We start from the raw sequence: 22531 nt of genomic DNA, 5'->3' as shown, positions 1-22531 counted from the left end.
TTTTGATTTTTATGAAAGTGCACCCTTGAAAACATGTGTGGGAGAAGGAAAAAAAAAAAAAGTGACAAGAAATTACTTGTTAAGTGTCATACGAGGGTGATTCAATAAAGAATCACCCTCACCTACTTCCACATATCACAAAGTCATGATATTTTGTGCATAGCATCATACATATCTCTGTACTAAAGCTGTAAAATTTCAGCCCTGTAACTTAATTTGTTTTCCTCTTACAGAGCTGAACGTGTGACAAAGTTGAAGCCAGAGCTGTAATCCGGTATGTATTCTTGAAAGGGAAATCTCCTAAAGAAATCCACGAGGAGATGATTGCTGTATATAAGGATAAAGCCCCATCCTATGACATTGTGAAGCACTGGCATAGACAGTTTGGGTGTGGTCAGACATCAGTAGAATCTGAACCCATTCCAGGTTGTCCCCATTCAGCCATTGATGACAGCATGATCAGAAAAGTAGAATCATTAATCATGGAAGATCGCCGGATATCTGTGCGTGAATTGTCCCAGGAGGTGAAGATTAGTGTGGGCTCTGTTGAAAGAGTCCTTCACGACCAACTCCATTTACGGAAATTGAGTTCAAGATGGATTCCCCAATTACTGACTGGTTTCCAGAAGGCTGAACAACAACAGAAATCACAAGTTGTTAGCCCTGTGCCAAAAAAAACGAGAAAGACTTTTTCTCTCGTCTAATCACTCAGGATGAAAGTTCGATACACCATTTCGACCCCGAAAGTAAAAAGCAGTCCATGGAATGGCGGCATCATGGTTCCCCACCCCCCCAAGAAGGAAAGGGTCAAATGTCAGTGTTTCTGACAGTGTTTTGGGATGAGAAAGGCATAATAATGACTGATTACATGCCGAAAGGTAGAACAATTACAGGTGCCTATTATGCCAACTTATTCACAAAATTGCGGAAGAAAATCAAAACGTGTAGGCGTGGCATGCTTTCCAAAGGTGTGAGAATGCTTCAAGAAAATGCCCCAGTTCACACTTCTGAAATTGCAAAAACACACGCGGCCACTTGTGGATATGAAATACTGCCCCATCCAGCCTACTCACCCAATCTTGCACCATCGGACTTCTTGTTTCCTTCCTTCAAATCGTTTCTTTGGGGGACCCACTTCCCTGACGACGAGACACTCATTGCTGCAACAGAGTCACGGTTCAAAGACCAACCTCACCACTTCTACAAAAAACGGTATCCGTTTTTTGTAGAAGTGAGAACCATAAAGGAAAACTGATGGTTTTATCATCAATTTTTTAATTATCTTATTGCACTTTAGGTTCTTAACCATCATCATGCTCATCTGATGCTTCTTAACAATGCCTTCACCATGATGATTTTTTACACTTACAGATGAATCAAAGTAAATTTGTAAAGAGCTGAATGAATTTTAAATTGATTCAACTCTTTAAAAATGCTTTTAAGTAATTTAATTATCATATTCCATACTTGATGGATTCAAGATGAATACAATAAATGAAATAGAATGCAATGAAATAAACAAGAAAATTCAATCCAGTTACCATTTTCATTTTTTCTTCTAGATCAGTGAATTTCTGCTTTGACAATTTCCATTGACTCCTTAATCCGTCTAGCTCATTTTTATGAATCTAAATTAATAAAAAAGGCAAAGTCAGAAACTTATGATATTAGACATTAAGTAATGTGGTTTATATCTTAAATTAAATTATAAAGTTCTTTTTCAAGTAAAAGAAAACTAAGTAATCTTTTAATTAATTAAAACATTCTACTTAACTCACAAGTGGGAGAATTAATTTTTGGAATTTGAGTGTTACAACAGCTACGTAATTTTTTTTTTTTTTAAAGCCATTTTGTTATTACTTCTAGTTAGCTTTTTTCTGATCAATTGGCTGGTTAGGTATTTTGGAAATTTCTAGTGCACCAACTAGTTTGGTCAGTGCATTCAGACAGCCTTTATTGTGTATGTCTGTATAAGTATATTCACTAGCAAATATGAATGTTACACAAACTAAAAAATCCATAACTCAAAAGGAAAACATCTACTCCTGGTCTGAGAATCAGACCAGGAGTAGATGTTTTCCTTCTAGAAAAGCAACTGAATTAAAGGATAGTAAAGAATCAGATGCATTCAAATCACACCTTTTTGGTATAATATGATGGAATACATCCAGCTATATTGAAAAATGTATCATTTTAGCATATCAAACTATATAAATGTTAATGAGATCATTATTAGATTCTGAGACAATTTCCTTAGACTAAGGAAAATGTTCATATCCTCCCAATGGGAAACCATAGGGGAATTTGAATTTTGGTGGGCAATATCAAACAGGATCACCTTGATAAGGGTGGATTCCTAAAGGGATCTTGGAATAAGATTTTGAAGAGGAGGTCTTACCTGATCCATGGTTCTAACAATCTGCTCATCATGGGCAAGTAACGTTTGCCTAAGTAACGAGTAGATTTTCTTAGTTTTGCTTGCCATGAATTTAAAAATTAATAAATAATTTGACAGACTCCACATCAGCCTTTGATAATAAAGACAAGCTGCATTTCATCAGAAAGAAATCTGAAGTGCTTTCCCCCCCTCCCCCCGACAACCTAATAATTCCTAGCTAAGGAATTGTTAAAATAGCAAGCATGATTTGGGATAATCTGTTATATTTCAAGTTTCGTTATCTGCTCTTTTCATCTTTCCAATTCAATGCACAATGTAGTGTGTATGAAAAGCAATGAAAGAAAAATTCCTAAAAAAAAAAAAAAAAAATTCAGAAAGAGAGGTTTATTATGAAAATCATTAAATATTGCCCCTATATACCTGCTGCAGTGCTCTTTAAATCACTGAAAGTATTCTTGAAATTCCTCCAAAGTCTAATCAAACTGATATTCCTTGAGAGTGTTGGTCACATTTTTTTCAATATTTTGGATGGTATGAAATTACTTTCCTTTCATCTCCATTTTAACTCTGGAAGGATTGGAAGGATCAAAGAGTCAGCTGAAGCCAAATCTAGTGAATGGGGTGTATGATCTCAGTAACCTCTTTTTGCAAAAGAAATCTTCAAAGAATTAACAATTGAATGTTTAGGTACATTATTGGGCAACAAAAACCAGTTCTTATTTTTGTGTAATTCTGGTCTGATCTGGCAAATTATTTTCAACAAATCATATTTAGAAGTGATAGAGCAAATTTTTGCAAAGATTAACCACTCCATTTAACTCAGGCTGACTTCTTAAAATCACAAGATGAAAGGGAAATAATTTCATACCATCTAGAATATTCAAAAGAATGTGTTCATTCAATAAAAGAGTGTAACAAGTGTACAGGATCCTGTGTGGACAATTTTATATAGTTAATAATAATAATAAATAATAAATTCATTTTGAAATTTTTTTTTTTTTTTTTTTTTTTTAGAATTTTTGTCTTGTCACTTTCCACATGCACTGTGTATATCAATTCTTTAATAGTTTGACAGGTTCTCACATTGAAACTGAAATAACCAATACCACAAAACACCTACTGTTCAGTATATCTATGTCGTTAGCAAAAGTGCTCAAAACTTAACCTCAAAAAAATTAAAATTTTTGAAATTGCTGTACTGCCATCCAATGAAGTTTGCTCAACCCTGGCATTTATAAGACCATAATTTTTCAATGGGAATTTGTGCACCATCATTAAGTACTTCCTCAATGAACAAAAGAATGGAATATTCTCTTGTTTGAGATTCTCCAACCTTGGCAGGAGAAATGCCTATGACTACATCAGAATTGTTCTTCTGATTCACTCTATTTTAGTTTATTCTACTTCCAATTGGACGGGGAACATTTCACAAATACACCAACCATCTATTGCTATAACAAATGTGCACATGAGATTCTTCAATGTATCTAGGCGTACCTGGTCATAGTAAATGGCTGTGGTCATAGTAAATGGATGTGATGCATGTCTCATCTAAATGAAGAGCATTTTGAATTTTAAAATGACATAACATTTAAAAGAAACAAGCAAACTGCTTTATTCATACCAGAAGAGAGGAATGTGAACAGACTTCCACACATAAGAATAACATGCCCGGGGTTATCAGTTTGCTCTCACCAGAAGTTTGCAATTGAGAAGTTCTTTTCATTTAGAAATTCATTAATCTGTTTTCTTTCAAAATTTCTTTTGAATTATGAAATGGATTTGAACGCAAGTCATTGCCACCCACTAGTGATTGTTTGACATACTTTTCAATTTGATACAACTCAGTAATAAGGAAACAACGCAGCCAAATTTTTTCTTATATTTCTTCTCAATATATATATATATCTTTGAGTATAATGCATATACTTCATTTAAGGGCAAAGAGAAAAAAAAAATACTTGGGGGGGGGAGTCTGTTCTGGTCTCTGAAAAACCCAGTTACAGTTTCCTTGAGATTTTAATTATCTAAATATCAATACCCATGTGGGCGTTTCTCCAGATCTCTATAAAGGAAATAATGCTGGGAGCCAGATATGGACTGTAGAGTAGGTGGTTTAATTCCTGGAATCCACAATCTCTCAGAGCAGTAGTTTTGTGGGACTTGTGTACAGAAGCATTGTTATGAAGAATAAATCACCTTGTGACAATTTTCCTCTTCTCTGTTTGTTGTTGTTGTTTTTGGATTTTATGGCTCATTAGCATCTAAGGCTATGATGCACCAAGTCAAAAAAGTGTAACATATAAAAGTATAATATTATAATTGGTTATATATTATTGTAAAGGAGTATACGATATAAAAGGTTTATATTGTATTTAACGTTTTTAAGCATAAAATGATAAAAACATTCTAGATAAAGTTATTTAGATTAATAAGTTGTAAAAACTTAAAAATAGCTGACATGTTGTCTTTGTCCGATAAAATCTGTCTAAGTGTATAAGGCTCAGACAGATGGCTAAAACATAAACGACGATCATTATAAAAAGACAGACATTCAATTAAAATATGACGGACTGTAAAATGGTGTCACAATTTCTACACATTGGATGATCGTTTGCCCTCTCTCTGTTTGTTTATGGCCCCTCTTATTTCTGAGAAAAGCAAAGCAGCACAAGCATCACCAAATGACTGTTTTCTTATGTAGCTTGTAGTCTATTAAAAGAATATCGCAAAAAAAAAAAAAAAAAAAAAAAAAAAATGATGGCCATGACATTCTGGTGGAGAGTCAAGATCTGAATTTTTTGGGCAATGGTGACTCATGGTTTTTCTACTGGGCTGAATGTACTCTTGCTTTTTTACAGCTCAGACTGGCGATGTCTGATCTGTTTCATTATCAGTTGAAAGAAACTCTAGCAGGATCCGCATCATGCATGTGTAAATTTTCCTCAAAATTTCGAGCCCTGCACTATTTCTGAATAAATGTGATTCTTGGCACACAGCAAGGCATCACCTTTGACTTGGCCACATGTTCATGGAGGATGGTAAGTACTGGCCCCTCACAAATATTACATTCTCAGGCAATCAGAGGCACTTGAATACATCTATCTTGCACATCCAGGCATTCAATTATTTGGCATATTTCTAGTATTATCATCCTATGAATTATTGACACTATTTAAACTCCTTGGACACAACTCCAATGCCACAAGTTTAGACAAATACACCAACCATTTAAATAAACTGATTTAATGATAAAATAATACTGAATAGTATACTGAATAAAATGGTACAATAAAAACTGTAAAATAATAATTTACCAAAAACTCATTTACTTTAAAACAAATAAAAATGAATTGGTGAATTTAAAATACATTAAAAATTATAAATTTAAAAGCGATAAAACACCATTGAAGCTTTCGGGGCATCCGCCTCCTTTCTCAACAATAATGAAGTTCAAGCAACATATCCCTAAATATCAGGCTCACGGCACACGTGTCTGACCAGGCGCATGTTCAACAATCCCGTCATGTGTGCTGGAACCGGAAATGGTCTGGGAGCGTGGCAAATTAAAATGTTTGTCTCTGGCAAGGACTACAGCCTCCAAAAGGGGGTGGAGCCAAACTCCCCTATCTCTATTCATACTATTGTTACCAGATGACCCAATCCACAAACTCTCCAGCCACTCGCGGTCCCAGAATCTATGCGCCCGGTCAAGGATGACAGCATTCTTAGGGGAGACCTGGTGTTGTTTTTCCCAATAGTACTTGGCAATGGCAGACTTATTGAGCTCTCGGGTCTGTATAGCTCTAGTATGTTCCCCCAGACGGCCCTTAAGTCGTCGCCCTGTCTCCCCCATGTACCGTTTCCCACAATCCGGGCATTTGATCTTATATATGACCCCGCCAATAAGAGTCCCTAGTAATGGGATCTTTGACCTGTGACACCACTGTGTGCAATCTCCGACCCGGGAGCTGCACACAGCGTGTCTGAAAGTCGCAAAGTGTGCAGAAAGTCGTGTCTGAATGTCGCTGTGTGCAGCTCCCGGGTCGGAGATTGCACACAGTGGTGTCACAGGTCAAAGATCCCATCACTAGGGACTCTAGTAGTGGGGTCATATATGAGATCAAATGCCCGGATTGTGGGGAACGGTACGTGGGGGAGACAGGGCAATGACTTAAGGGCCGTCTGGGGGAACATACGAGAGCTATACAGACTGCAGAGCTCAATAAGTCCACCATTGCCAAGCACTATTGGGAAAAACAACACCAAGTCTCCCCTAAGAATGCTGTCATCCTTGACCGGGCGCATAGATTCTGGGACCGCGAGTGGCTGGAGAGTTTGTGGATTGGGTCATCTGGTAACAATAGTTGTTGTTGTGGGGGTTTTCTAGCGCATAAGCTGCTTTGGCTATAATGCGCCCGGTATATTATTACAATAAAGGAATAGTCCTTTATTGTAATAATATATGAGAATTTCTTGTAACGTCAGAAGAGGCAAAAATCAGAAATGACTAAAAACTCCAATTTTCTTCAGAAAGTTAAAAAATTCAGGGATATTTGCATTGTCACCAATGACATTCTCTAGAGTTATTGGTTTCTGAAGGTTAACCAAAGATAGCAGGGTTGTGTTTCTGTCTTGATTATAGTGTGGGCATTCAATGAGAATGTGTTTTACAGTCAAATTTAGAGAACAATGTGGACACTGTGGTGGATCATCTCCTGTGAGTAAATGAAGGTGAGTCAAATGTGTATGGCCTATTCTTGATCTTGAAAGGAGTACTTCTCGTCTTGATGAATGGACACTGGAAAGCCAAATTCTAGGATCCTGTTTAAATTGAAAAGGTTTGTTATTGTTTGAGAGTGCCAGAGTGCTGTCCATTCTGTTAGGCATGCACCACGAATGATTTGTGGATAGTCTGATGCTGGAATATGGATACTGGTTAAATCTAAGGTAGATGGATTTTTTGCAGCCTTTATCGGCCAGTTCATTACCAGAAATTTCCAGAATGTGCTGGAATCCAGCAGAAGGTGATCATTTGGTGGTGCTCTTCAATCTGCAGTAATAATCTTCTAATTTCATTTAGAAAAGGGTGAACTTTATTTGTGGAGTTAGATAATGCCATAATTGAGCTGAGGGAGTCAGTGTAAATTTTAATGAGCAGTCAGAACAGAGATTTTCTAAGGCTAGTTTAATTGCATATAATTCTGCTGAGAAGATACTGAATTCAGGTGGAAGGGATGCTGAAATAGTGGTATTTAGGAACACTGCTGCTGCTCCAACGTTTGAGTTACATTTAGAGCCATCTATATAAATTGGAGAAAAGTCAAAATATTTGTGAGTGTGAATTGCATGAAGTTGTTTCACATTTGATGCTTGAAGAACATTTTTTCCCCACTGGCAAAGGTAAGTGTCACAGGTGGGTAGAGGAGTATGAGTCCATGTTACTACTTCTTGTACAGAATGAATGGACTCTTTCCAAACCAGTATCAGTTCAAGAAGGCGAAGACCAGCTGGTTTTACTATACTAGGCTTAATTCTGTAGAGGTTTTCTAATGGTGGATTAAATAAGTATGACTGAATTGGATGCGAGGCACAACTTTGTATTTTGACAGCATACTTCAGTAGCAGGGTTTTCCTACGTAGAGTTAACGGGAACTCATGAGCGTCAATGTAGAGGCTATGTGCTGGTGATGTTCTGAAAGCTCCAAGTGCAATCCTCAAGGCACTGTGCTGAACTGGATCAAGCCAGCGCAAAACACTTGCTCTGGCAGAATCATAGACAGGAGCACCATAATCGAGACGGGATAGGATTAATGCCCTGTATAGCCGAAGTAAGGAGGTGCGATCTGCACCCCATGTTAGGGCGGATAAAGTTCTGAGTATATTTAACTTTTTTAAACAGGAAGTACGTACATTTTTAATATGGTCTAAGAAATTTAATTTGTTGTCAAGGATTAATCCTAGAAATCTGATGTTACTAGTGACTGGGATGGAGACGTTGGAAATTTGGAGTTCAGGATCCAGATGGAGTTTGCGTTGTCGACAAAAATGGATAGCAACTGTTTTCTGTTGTGAGAGTCGATAGCCGTTAAGGTTGGCCCATTGTTGTATTTTATTCAGTGATATCTGAAGCTGCCTTTCAATAGATCTCATGCTTTGGGAATGACAGGAAATAGAAAGGTCATCCGCGTAAAGATATGACTCAACCGTGTTTGGAAGCTGTTTAGTGATGGAATCGATTCTAGGAGCAAAAGGAGTGGCACTCAGTACAGATCCTTAAGGAACACCTTCTTCCTGAATGAAAGTTGTAGAGAAGTCATTTTGGTATTTTACTTGAAACGATCTAGTGTATAGAAAGTTCTGTACAAATATGGGAAGGTATCACCGTAGACCAAGAGAATAAAGATCACTAAGTATGCCATGTTGCCAGGTGGTGTCAAAGGCCTTCTGTATATCTATAGAAACCATTACCAGATGCTCGTGTTTAACGAACGCATTGCGAATGGCAAATTCAGCCTTGATCATGAGATCTAAGCATGATCTGCTTTGTCGAAAGCCATGCTGACTATTGCTCATTAGATGTTGTGACTCTATGATCCAGACGCGTCTACTATTCCAGGCTTCAGGAACACCAAAACAATAGTGGTGCCAAGAAGCTGGATAAACATTTTCTAAAAAAATACGGTTGTAAAAGACCAGGAGGAGGCACAAAGCTTTGTCATCAAGATGTTGCAGCATGACATAATAGATCCCATCTGGTGCGGCGGCACCATTATGAGCTGTTTTAATGGCATTAGCATTAGCATTAGTAGAGGCATTTGATGCAAGAAAGCAAGCTTATGCAGCATCAGCCAAAAAAAAAACCCACTTCCACTTCACCCCTCTGTTCGTTCAAAATACCTGTCCAGCTGAGCCTTAAACTTATTTAGGCTATCAACCTCCACCACAAGGGATGGAAGTCTGTTCCACCAACCAACCACCCGCTGGCTAAAGGCAAATTTCCGCACATCTATCCTACATCTGTCTTTCCTCAATTTAAATTTATGCCCTCTCAGGTGATTTTTCTGAGCTAGAGGAAGAATCCCATCAGCATTGAGCATGCTTAAACCATTCAAGGCTTTATACACCTCTATCAGATCACCTCGCTGGTGCCTAGTCTCCAGACACTGTAATTTGCAAAACTTAAGCCTTTCTTCATAAGAGCACCCCTTTGTTCCATTCACTAATCTTGTTGCCCTTCTCTGTACTCGTTCCAGCAGCTCTACATCTTTCTTGAAATGAGGCCTCCAGACCTGTATACAGTACTCTAGGTGTGGCCTGACCATTGCCTTATACAAGGGAATAATCACCACCTTCTCCCTACTGGAAAAATTCCTGTATATCATTGACAATACTCCATGAGCTACTCTTGCAGCCCGTCTGCACTGCTCAGAGAACTTCATATCTGCCTGCACAACCACCCCCAAGTCCCTTTCATTCTCTACCACTGTCAGTGTAGTACCACAGAGTTGATACGTTGCTCTGGGTTTGCTGTTTCCCATGTGTAGTACTTTACATTTGTCAATGTTAAACTTCATTTGCCACCTCTCAGCCCATCTGCTCAACCTTTCCAGATCCTGTTGCAGCAGCATAGTGTCAGTAGTGTCCTTGACAACCCTGCCAACCTTTGTATCGTCTGCAAACTTGGACATTAAGCTTGATATACCATAATCAATATCATTTATAAATACAGAAAATAATAATGGACCCAACACTGAGCCCTGAGGGACTCCACTAATAACATTAGTCCACGATGAGCAGTGTCCATTGATTACCACTCTCTGTCTTCTCCCGCTCAACCACCCCTTTATCCAAAGCAGCAATTTGCCTCCAATGTCACACTGCTCCAATTTGTGTAGCAGTCTTCCATGTGCAACAGTATCAAAAGCCTTTCTAAGATCCAAGTATATAATATCAAAGTTATTCCCTGCATCCAGTTCTTTTGTGACTGCATCATAGTATCCAATCAAGTTGGTCAGGCAAGACTTCCCCTTAACAAAACCATGCTGTGTCTGAGCTATAACTGAAGTCTTGTCTAAATGATCCTGCAGTGCTTCTTTAACCAGTGCCTCCATTAATTTTCCTGGAACAGAAGTTAAGCTCACAGGTCTATAATTACTTGTGTCAGCCTTTGATCCTCCTTTGTGAATTGGGGTCACATTTGCACATTTCCAGTCTATGGGTACCTCCCCTGAGTCCAAGGAAGCTCTCATAATTAAAGCTAAGGGTTTGCTTACTTCCTTTGCTGCCACCTTTAATATAACTGGATAGATCCCATCCACCCCGGGTGCCTTTCTTGTGTTTATCTTCAACAGTTTCTCCTCCACTTTACTCCCAGTTATTTCAAGATTCTGTAGCTTACTGCTAGAGTTGAATACACCTCTGGCATTCCCCTTGCTGAATAACTCCTCATGTGTGAATGTCGATGCAAAATATTCATTTAGTTTGTTAGCTACCTGAGCAGGATCATCAACAGTTGACCCATCGATATCAAGTGGACCAATCGGATTCATCCCCTTCCTTCTAGAGTTACATAAGTAAAGAACTCTTTGCTGTTTTTCTTTGTATCCCTTGCCAAAGATTTCTCGTAATCTGCCTTCGCCTGCCTAACCTCCTTTGTAACTTGGTTGCATATCAACTTGTATCTATCATAGGCTTCTGTGTCATGTGTTAATTTGTAAGTATCCCATGCATTTTTCTTCTCTGCCATATGCCTCATTAGTTCATCTGACATCCATTTTGGCCTAAACCTTGAACAATATTTCTTAGTTGGTATGTAAAGCCTAGTAGCTTCCAAGATAAGTTCTTTGAATGCTTCCCATTTTGAATTTGCTGTTGGTAACATCATCAGTTGGTCCCACTGTATAGAATTTAAATACTGTCTCAGACCATCGTAGTCGCCTTTACGGAAGCAATAACCCTTCCCTTTACCCCTAATGGTAGTTACCTCTTTGAGTAAATCCCACTTCAGCACACTGTGATCACTGCCACCTAGTGGCTCATTTATCTGCAGATTCTTAATGCATGAAGAATCACTGCTGATAATCAAATCAAGAGTATTACTCCCTCTAGTTGCCTCCCGAACATGCTGATGTAGAAAACAATCATCCAATTAATTTTCCACAAAAGCCCTGCTAGTGTGTGAGTAACCAGCCCCCAAATTCCAGTCAATATCTGGGAAATTAAAATCTCCCATTATAAGACTCTCTGATTTACTGGCCCGCTCTATTTCCCTGTACAGTTCCTTATTATACTCATCAGAGTCATTAGGCCTATAGCACACTCCTACTCTCAATTTTGATCTCCCAATGCTTATGTCACACCAAACTGACTCAACACTGCACTGTCCAGCGATGTCGACTGGCTTCACTTCCTTGGTTTTTATGTGTTTCTTAACTAATAGCATAACCCCTCCCCCCTTCCTATCCTGTCTATCCTTTCTGTAGACGTTGTACTCCCCAAATTGCAGTTCTGCATCCCTTATATCTGTGTGACACCACGTCTCTGATATCCCAACAATATCTGCCTTTGATGTTTTGAGCAATACCTCAAATTCATCAAATTTATTTACTAAACTCCTAGCATTGGTGTACACGCAAGTATACCTGCACCTGTTTCTATTCTTAGCTACCCTAACACAACCCATGTGTTTACTTGTACCGCAATGGCTCCCAGCAGTCTCTGAAATACCATGCATCTTGGTTTTCAGGCTTCTGCTCATTCTAATAGAAGCAGTGCAAGAATCTCTTTCACCTCTGCCAGTGGCTACTGTCAATCTATTGGTCTTTGTCTCCCCCCAAAAATTCAAAAGTTCATGCAAAAGGCATGCAAAAGTTCAGAATATTGTAGAGGTTTGTTATATGGTTGAATGTGGACAGTTTGAAAGTTAATAGAATACTGTTCTCTACTGCTTTTAATTTGCTGGAAAGATTTAGTATAAGCAGATGTTGCTGCGATTTCAGCAAACATATAGCCCAAGGCATTAGCTATATCAGAGGAACTAGATAAATCTCGCCCATTCCAGGAGAGGACTGGAGAAGGTATCATTGGAAACTTACCAGAAAGCTGGCTAATTTTTTTCCAAATTAATTTGCTGTCAGTATTTCTGTTAACTGTTGATGCAAACTGAATCCAGGATTCTTTTTTGGCTTGACTCTGTATAAAACGTGGTTTTGCCCTTAATTTTTTATAATTTATCAGACTGGCTGTGATTGGATATTGCCGAAACAAATTCCAGGCTTTATTTTTTGCTTTTTTTTTTGCTTTTGTGCATTCCTCATTCTACCAATAGTCATAATGCTTTCGGCCCGGGGGATTTGATAATGTGTCTTTGGCCACATTTAGGAGATGAGATTCTTTTAAACAATAAGTATGGTTTGGCTGTAAATAGATTGAGACTAGTGTTATTTTGCAATATGGAGAGTTATACGAACAGCAACAACTTCTATTTCATTTCGAAGTGGGATATGCTTAGTTGGGATCTTTGAATTTATCAGGATTGCGACACCACCGTGGGCAGTATTTGCTGTATTGCGATCTATTCGATAACGGCAGTAGTTCTTTATCGATGGAGAAATTTGCGAGGTTAAATAAGTTTCTTGGAGACAAAGAGAAACTGGAGAATATTGGTTAATTAGATTATGGATATCATCTGTGTTGCAACGAAAGCCTCTGCAGTTCCATTGTACAATGAAGGCCATTATTTGTTTAATTGTTGGAGATGTATCTGACTGCTTTTTGAAGGTGACTGGCTTATGATGTTCCAATTTTTGTTTGTCTTTTTTTTAGGAAAACTGGCCGACCAGTATCCATTTCTTCTTCTTCGGCATGAATTTCTAATATTGGATCTTCCTGTAGAGTAGGAGATGTTGCTGGTATTGTAAGAGGAGTGTTACTTGCCTGGTCTGAATGCTTGGGATTACTGGACTGTTGCTGAGAGAGGACAGCTCGAGCCCAGTTAGAGATTGATATGTTTGAGGGGACGGTAACTTCAGTTTGGGTGGACACTGTTTGTTGTTTTTGTGCAACATTTGCATAGGTACGTTTGGGCATAGTAGGAGCAATTATTTTCCTTGCTTCTTGAAAGCTTACCTTGTTCTCAACCTTATATTTAACAATTTGTTTCTCAGTTTTCCATCTCTCACAGTTTTAGAATATGCAGGATGGGTACCTTTACAGTTGGGACATGTCTTTTCTGTCGCCAAACATTCAGACTGAGTATGACCGGAAGATACACAGTTCGGACAAACTGGTTTCCTCAACATGTTGTCTGAGAGTGACCATACTTTTGGCACTTGTAGCATCTCAAGGGATTGGGAACATATGGGCGAACACGGCAAAGTAGATAGCCAGCTTTTACTGTTGATGGTAGGTTTGGGGAATTAAATGTCCCTTCTAACATTCACAAACAACCCTTCTAAGTACACGGTCGAAGTGAGAGGTCCTTTAGGCACCTCAGATCACAACTTGGTGATTTGTCTCTTTTCCAATGGAACCTTTATCTCATGGCTATTCCCAACCTCGTGTTATTTGGCATTACAAGAATGCAAAATGGGATGACCTGTGAGACTTCTTTTCCTTGGTCAGATTACTGTTTCAAAACTTCTGATGTCAACGTTTGCTCAGATCGTGTCAGTGAAATTATTCTTGCAGGAATGGAATCCTTTATCCCACACTACACTTTAAAATCTCGTCCTTTATCTAAACCTTGGTTTTCCAATAAATGTGCTAAGGCTGTCCAAGAGAAGAATGTTGCATATCGTAATTGGCTTGTTTCTAATTCTCCAGTTTCATTTTCTGCCTACGCTCGCAACAGTTGTAAAGCAGTTATTAATCAGTCCAAACTACTGTTTGAACAGGCTAAGAGTAGAAAACTTGCTTCTTCCCTAATGGTAGCCGAGCATTCTGGTCTCTTGCCAAAGCTATTGGCCGCAACTTTTGTCCATCTCTGCTCCCACCTCCGTCCAAACCAGATGGTTCTGTTGTCACTTCAGCCAAGGATAAAGCTGACCTGCTAGCATCCCATTTTTCTTCCAACTCATGTATTAATGAACTTGGTAAAACACCTCCCACCATTCCCAACACGCTCCATTCAATGCCTCCTGTGGTCTTCCGTCAAAAGGATGTCAGAAGGATTTTGACGAATCTTGATGCTAAAAAAGCTCCATATCCCGATGGTATTTCTCCACTTGTTCTCAAAACCTATGCTCCTGAACTTACTCCTATTCTTTGCCGCTTTTTTCACTTTCTTATTCCAAAGGTGTTTTTCCTTCTGCTTGGAAATTTGCTCATATCCAGCCAGTTCCTAAAAAGGGTGACAAATCCCTCCCATCCAATTATCGTCCCATTGCAATTACTTCTACTCTTTCTAAAGTAATGGAGAAATCAATTAACCGCCAACTCTTAAACTACCTAGAAACCTTCCGTCTGATCAACGATCGCCAGTATGGATTCCGTCAGTGACGATCCACTGGTGATATTCTGGCTTATGTTACCCATTTATGGACTAATTCAATGGAAAGGTTTGGTGAAACACAAGTAGTTGCTCTTGACATCTCAAAGGCTTTTGATCGTGTTTGGCATAAAGGTCTTCTAAACAAGCTTCCATCTTATGGTTTGCCAACTGTTTTTAGTAATTGGTTATCCCGTTTTCTCTCTGATCGCTCACTGAGGGTGATGGTAGATGGCTCTCTGTCTTCTAACTTCTCCACTAATGCCGGTGTCCCCTAAGGTTCAGTTGTTTCCCCCACTCTTTTCCTCTTGTATATTAATGACCTTCTTCCATTGACTGGAAATCCTATCCATAGTTTTGCCGATGACAGCACATTGCATTCCACTTTTCATTTTGAGAAACCTTGTCCTGCTCAATCAGCTTCATTTCTCGAAAATTTGCTACCAATTCCTTAAATACCGATCTTCAGGTAATTCTCCAGTGGGGCAAAGACAACTTAGTTGATTTCAACCCCTCTAAAACTCAGTCTTGTCTTATATCTCGCAAAAAGGATTCTTCTGCTCCTATGCTTATCTTTATTGACACTCCGATTTCTAGGCAAAATGATATACAGTCAGTCCTCGTATAACACGTGTTTACATTACACGAATTCGATCATACACGATTTATAAATAGGGGAACGATATCTTATATAACACGAACCGAATTCGCTTATGCACGATTTGCCTTTGTGTTTACAAGAAATGGCAGTCGAACGCAGAATCACCCCAACCAAACGCAACACGATAGGAATTAAGAGAAGATTCTGAAATGTATTTGTTTCTTATATCAGTGAAGGGGAAACACATTTCACCATAATAACGTAAAAACCCACGAAATTCCAGCTTTAGGTATTATCGCAAATGCAATTAGATCGACTTTACTACCAGTTTATAACAGATTCCACTAGCAGAAACGCAATTAGAAATTGTTTTTATTGTTTTATGGTAGTAACCCCTAGAAATGTGCTTTAGTAAAATGTGAGGTGTTAATAGTGTATCTCTGCCTTTACGGTGTTGTTTATTCAGTTGCTACACATGCGCAGCTTTGTTTATGTGTATCAAGCGTGCCTCCTCATTTTGTAATTGTGCTTTATCCCTAAAAATTAGTAAAATACTTAAAAGGTGTGAAAAGGAAGCATCCTGGTGAAGACACTACAGATTCAGAGAGAAAAAGAAAAGCAATATCAATAAACAGAGGAGGACTGGGTCAAAAATTCTTACCCGGGAAAATTTATAGTGTCCTCATACTAGCGTTTATGGCCAAAATCACACCGGCCTCGGGCCAACCGGGGTTTCCCCTGTAAGGCTTATGGCCAGTCCGCCTCTGTCGATAGAGAAAAAATATGAAATTGTAAAACGTTTTGAGCGAAATGAAAGACCATGTGATGTTGCACGTGCTACAGACCTAAATGAGGCAACGCCGAGAATTACAAAGAATGCAGAGAAAATAAAAACAACTTTCATAGCAGGAACAACTCAAAGTGTAATTAAAATCCATTAGATTAAGACACAAGAATTGGAAGAGATGGAACGGCTGTCGTCTGTTTGGATAGAAAATCAAACAAAAAACAAGTTTGCTTACGACAGAAGCAAAAACATTAGCAATATTTTATTACGTAATAAAATATGTAAGTATTTTATTGCGATTATTTATTGTGTTTGGTAATGTTCTGGTTACAAATGTGTGTTCAATCTTGGGTGGTCGGCACCTAACACTATTTTTCCCATAGGGCCTGTTGTTCATATTGCACGAGGGTTTCTAGGAACACAACTATCGTGCTATACGAGGACTGACTGTATCTCTTTTGGGGATTACCCTGACTTCTAATCTCTCTTGGCACAAGCACATTACAAATATTGCTTCCTCTGAATCTAAAAAACTTGGTTTTCTCTTTCGCTCTCGGCGTTACTCTTCTTCCAAACAGCTGTTCACTCTGTATAAATCGCAAATCCGCCCTGCCATGGAATATTGTTCCCACATCTGGGGTGGTGCCCCCAGAACCTCTCTCGGGCTTCTTGATTCCATTCAGAAGGGGGCAGTTAGGTTAATTAATGATTCATCTCTAACAGAGTCTCTCCACTCACTTTCTCATAGACGTACTGTTTCTGCTGCATGCCTCTTCTACAGATACTTCCATGGGCACTGTTCTTCTGAATTGGTTTCTATAATTCCCGCTCTCTCTTTCAACAGTCCGAACACATGCCGCCACCAGCCAACAACCATTTACTGTCCAACTTCAAACCCACAGAACGAACTTTTCATCTTCCTCATTTATTCATTCAACTGCCGTTTTCTGGAACAACCTTCCTTCATACGTATTTCCTGAAAATTACAATCTACAGAAGTTCAAGTCCAATGTCAACAAATATCATCTTTCATCTTCTCAACCTCCAACCCAAGCACGGTACTAAGTACTATAGGTTCTAATACCTCTCGTGTTTCGGGTTCACATAAAAAAAAAAAAATGTAAGAATGATATTCCTGGTAGGCATAAGGTTATTGTGTTTTTTAATCATGATTCTTTTTGATGCAATAACATTTTAATCGTGAAGTTCTTAGGTTAATTCATCTTCTGTCACGTTCAACAGATCCCAGCTAGAAATCGCACCTTTGGATGTATTTAAGGTAGAATGGGGAGATACTTTAATTGGTATCCCAGCAAAATTTGAAAGTTGTAAGGGTTTCTCTGAATGTCTACTTTTTGTTGTTTCTAAAAGAAGGTCTCCAGATTGCAGCCTCTTCACAGTCTTCGGAGATCCTGCAATACTCTCCAGGTGTTTCTGGATGAGGAAAGGAGATAATTTGCTGAGAGGTTGTTCTGAAAGTGAATCTAAGATTAGAAAGGAAGGAAACTCTTTTGTTGTTGAATTTGTTTTCACCCTCTTGGGTTGTGAACTGTCATAATCAATTTCAGTACGTGGCCGAGAGCTTGTCGGCTCTAAAGATGGATAATCATTTTGCTCCATCTTTGTTCCTTTTTGCCCTTGGCAGATGAGCTTTTCTGCCAAGGTTTCCGGCCCCGCCACAGGGAGGCAGGAGCAGTGCTGTAACAATAGTATGAATAGAGGTGGTAGGGGAGTTCGGCTCCACCCCCTTTTGGAGGCTGTGGTCCTTGCCAGAGAGAAACATTTTAATTTGCCATGCTCCCAGACCATTTCCGGTTCCAGCACACGTGAAGGGAGTGTTGAACATGCGCCTGGTCAGACACGTGTGCCGTGAGCCTGATATTTAAGGATGTGTCGCTTGAACTTCATTATTGTTGAGAAAGGAGGCAGATGCCCTCGAAAGCTTCAATGGTGTTTTATCGCTTTTAAATTTATAATTTTTAATGTATTTTAAATTCACCAATTCATTTTTATTTGTTTTAAAGTAAATGAGTTTTTGGTAAATTATTATTTTACAGATTTTATTGTACCATTTTATTCAGTATACTATTCAGTATTATTTTATCATTAAATCAGTTTATTTAAACGTTTAGTAAAACCCCAACCTTAGAGGCCTTTTTGCAGATACAACTCCAGTGGATTACTGACACTATTTAAACTCCTTGGACACAAACTTTAATTTGGTATTTAGAAGGAGCAACTTCACCACATACAACTTTCATGCATTCATGAATAACTTATAGTTCATTTCCTTCTTTTGTCAAAAATTTTAGGATAACCTAATGTCCTGATTCTGTGACACCAATGTTTCCCTTTGGCTGGCTACTTTAAATCTCTTCTTCACTTCTGTTCTTCCATATTTCCTTGTATTAACCTGGACCTGCACAATTAAGATGGATATTCATGAAAGTATGATAAAACAATTTTTTTTAAAACATATATCCAAGCATATTTAGAGTCAAAGTAGATAACTTACTGAACGTCCCCTCAAAAAGTTGAAAGTACTCATGGCTTTTCTCACCACTTTTAACCTCTGCTTTACATTTTCACCAGTGATGATGACTAATTTTACAGCTGAAAGCTTTAAGTACTGTTGATTATCTATTAAGATTCTTAGCAAAGCTTATTATCTTAGTACTCACCTCTAGATCCATATTGGTTAGGGTTAAATTTACATAAAGGAAAGTAAAGAGAGTAAAAGTTTCCAATTATATTAATAGATAATTAATTTAAAAACATGTCTCTAGGAAGAGGAAGTGCACCACTTTTTCTTGGTTGTCATTTATAAAATCATATGAAGAAGATTCGCGTGTTGAAAAACCAAGAGATGGACGAGAAGCTTTTGATGTCATTATCATCAGTTGGTGAATGACATGAGTTGATTTATAGTATCTTAGTACCCAGGATGCATTACATTAAACATGTGAAAATTTGATTCGTGTAAGCTGCCATGTTGGTGATAGATTCGTGGGTAATTTAGTGTTTAAAATTTCACGTGATCCATTTTGGCAGAACAATTCTATAGCTAGGGCTTCGTACTGGAATATCTTATAATTCGATTTAAGTTTAATTAGTGTAATTGCATTATCTATTAATGGATCATGATTAAAAAAGTGTACGTGCTGACTGAGTTCAGTTCCTGGTTGGTCTGATTTGAAACTATTATACCGATAGTATGCTCTTGTGTTGGCTGTTCTGGAAGTTCTATATTTTGTGGTGGTGCTACCTATGTGGCATGCATTACATCCAGATTGGCATTTTATAAGATATATTATATTGTTTATGTCTTGAATATTGTATTAATATGTTTCCCTGTATAGTACTTAGTTTATTATATGATGAAAAAATCAGTGTAATGTTTGTCCCTCTAAAAATATTCCGGAGCTGAGGTGCAAGTTGGCTACGATACAGAAGTGTGACTATTGTATTTTGTGTATGATCAGTACTAATGTTATCAATGCAAGGATCATTAATTTTTTCTTTTACAGCAAATATGGTTTCTTGAATTAACTGTTTGGGGTATTTTCTAGCTATAAAAGTTTTTGTTAGGTATAGTAGTTCTGTAGTCAGATCTTCTTGTGAATGATTGTATTTAATCGCATTGTAGATTTGGTTGTATAATACTGATTTTTTTGTGTTGTAGGGGTGGTGGGAATGAAAATGTACGGATTTCCCTGTATGTGTCTTTTTCCTGTATGTTCATGTTTTGAGTTTGTTATTGGATTTATATATGGTCAGATTTAAAAAATTAATACTATTATCTTCTTCTAGTTCCAAAGAATATTTTAGTCTGTTTTGGATAGAATTAAATTTTTGTAGGAGTTCATCGATGGTGATTTTATTGCTTATAATCGTTATTGCTTATACGTCATCTGCATATCACATGAATAATTTAATCTTAGAAGGAAAGGGTTTAAGTATTTTGTTTTCAATGGTGGCAAGATAAATATCTGAAAGTGGGGCCGAAATGTCCAAACCCATTGGAAGGCTGTATACTTGTTCGTATATTTCATTCCCAAACTGAAAATGTTTTGCCCTAACTAAAAGGCTAGTTAATTCTAGGATACTGTTGATGTTTAGGGATTTGGTTATTTGGTTTTTTTTTAGGAGCATTAACAACTAAGGCCATATTGCTCCGGGGATATGCGGTGGTCATTCCCTGACCTTTCCGCATTCTCTGTATTCGGTAGTCACGGGCTCGAATCCTGGTCTAATCAAGAAGCATGTGCTACGCACTGCTGCTCCTGCCCACCTGACTACGGAGGCGCATGTTTAGGGATGTGCGATCTTTTAGTGTAGAGTCTATGGTCAATAACTCCCGGAATTTTTGTAGTGTGTAACCGACGCTTACGTTAGTATAAAGTGATACAACGTCGTAGGATGCTACTGTGTCTCCGTCTCATATATCTGTGTAGTTAATTTTCTCATAAGCCTGATTAGTATTGTGTATTCTAAATTCTGAGAATCTCATTAATGGTGATATTATTTTTATGAGAAAAGTTGATAAGTGGGCAAAAGCTGATTTCTTGTATGAAATTATGGGCCGTAATGGGTGATTTATTTTATGTAGTTTGATTGTTCCCAAATATATGTGGTAGAATGTTGTTTCAAATATCTATGTTTTGTAAGGTACGTAGATCAATTTCTTTTTAAGCTTTAATCGTCTAAGAAGATTGTCGAATTGATTTTTTATTCTAGTGATTGTATATGCATTATCTATTTTATAGGTGTCCTCATCAGAAAGAATCTCTTGGATTTTTTTGATGTATGTAGATTTGTCTAGAATTACTATTGTGTCACCTTTATCTGGCTTCTGAATGACGATGTCGTTGTCTTTCCGGAATTTTTGAAGGCTCATTAACTGTTGTGTATTCATGTTGGGACGTGTTTTGATATTTAAATTTATGATCCTATTTGTTTCATGTATTAATCGATTCTTATCAGGGTGGTTCTCTAGTTTCGTTTGGAGCTCTATTATACTGTCTTTTAATAGAAAAATTGAACCCATATTCAAGTGCAGATAATTGTGTAAGTGTGACCCATTTTTTATTGTGCCTTTGGTTTACTATGTGTTGGATGGTGATAATTTGTGTGTTATCTTGTTCTATAAAATTAACCCATTTTTGTTCTATAAAATTAATGTTAAACAAAACTTATGAATACTCCAAAATCCTCATCAAATATTTTGCCAGTAAATTTCACATTAAATTTCTTAAAAAACACCTTGATTACAATGTGATCCCAAAATTTGCTCGTATATGTACATGTGAAAAATGTAAAAAATATCCTTATATCATTCACCAGACCTCATTAGCTATAGTAAAACATGAATTAAAAAAGAGATTTCGCGACAAATACAACTTATTACGCCAAATCCACTATTACAAATCCTTGTTAAAGAGGAACATGTCACAAGATGAATGGGTTAATTTTATAGAACAAAATAACACACAAATGGTTAGAATAGATGGTAAAAAAAAAATAAAAAAAAAATATCCCTGATAATCTATTTCCCAGTTAATCCAAAAATACAGGAAGTCCCTGACATACATTCCAGGACTTCTTACATAAGTCGAGTTTTAAGTAACTTTGGAATGACTAATAAAATATTTTTTTACTATATCTTTGATATACCAAAATTACAAAACCATATAATATGAATGGCGGGAATGGCACATAAGAAAAGAAAACATAAATGGAAGAAGAAAGCATGTTATTATATTGTAAAAACTGATACTGTATATATTTTGTAGCATTGGTTGACTTCACTGGTGCAGATCCCTTCTTGTATTCTGTCTTTGTGCTTTATTATTGTGTTCACCGTTGACACTGACAAATCTGAATTCTGCGCGACAATTATTAATGTTTCACCATTTTCATACATTCTTATTATTTTAATTTTCTGATGCAAATCGATTGCTTTCCTTTTCTTGGTAGATTTACTAGTACTGCTGTCGCTTATTCTCTTAGTCAGCACCACGATAACGGTCAAAATGAAATTTTCTGTAAAGAACTTCACAGGGTTAAGGCAAAACTCACTATTAATCACCCCACGCTAGCTCACATTTTACTAAAGCACATTTCAGGAGGTCACTACCATAAAACAATAAACACAATTTTGCAGTTTCGGTGTATTGTGCTTTTGTGTTAGTGCAATTCATTATAAATGGGTAGTAAACTCGATCTTATTGCATTTGCGATAATACCAAAAGCTGG

At 37.6% G+C, this 22531-nt stretch overlaps 1 protein-coding gene across 2 annotated transcripts in view; it reads right to left on the bottom strand.

Annotated features, from left to right (window-relative positions):
• Positions 1-22531, bottom strand: part of LOC150084753 (uncharacterized) — a 328924-nt gene that overhangs the window by 171508 nt on the left and 134885 nt on the right. For both annotated transcript variants that reach the window (XM_090375493.1, XM_090375494.1), the window contains exon 9: positions 1542-1628. In XM_090375493.1, coding sequence (XP_090231619.1) covers positions 1542-1628 — 87 coding nt within the window. The remainder of the gene's footprint in view (positions 1-1541; positions 1629-22531) is intronic.

This window comes from Mastigoproctus giganteus, chromosome 6 (genome assembly GCF_048544385.1).
Source record: "Mastigoproctus giganteus isolate SK-2022 chromosome 6, ASM4854438v1, whole genome shotgun sequence".
Classification (NCBI taxonomy): Eukaryota; Metazoa; Arthropoda; class Arachnida; order Uropygi; family Thelyphonidae; genus Mastigoproctus; species Mastigoproctus giganteus.
The sequence above is the reverse complement of the archived record's forward strand: the minus strand, read 5'-3'. Positions and strand labels throughout refer to the sequence as shown.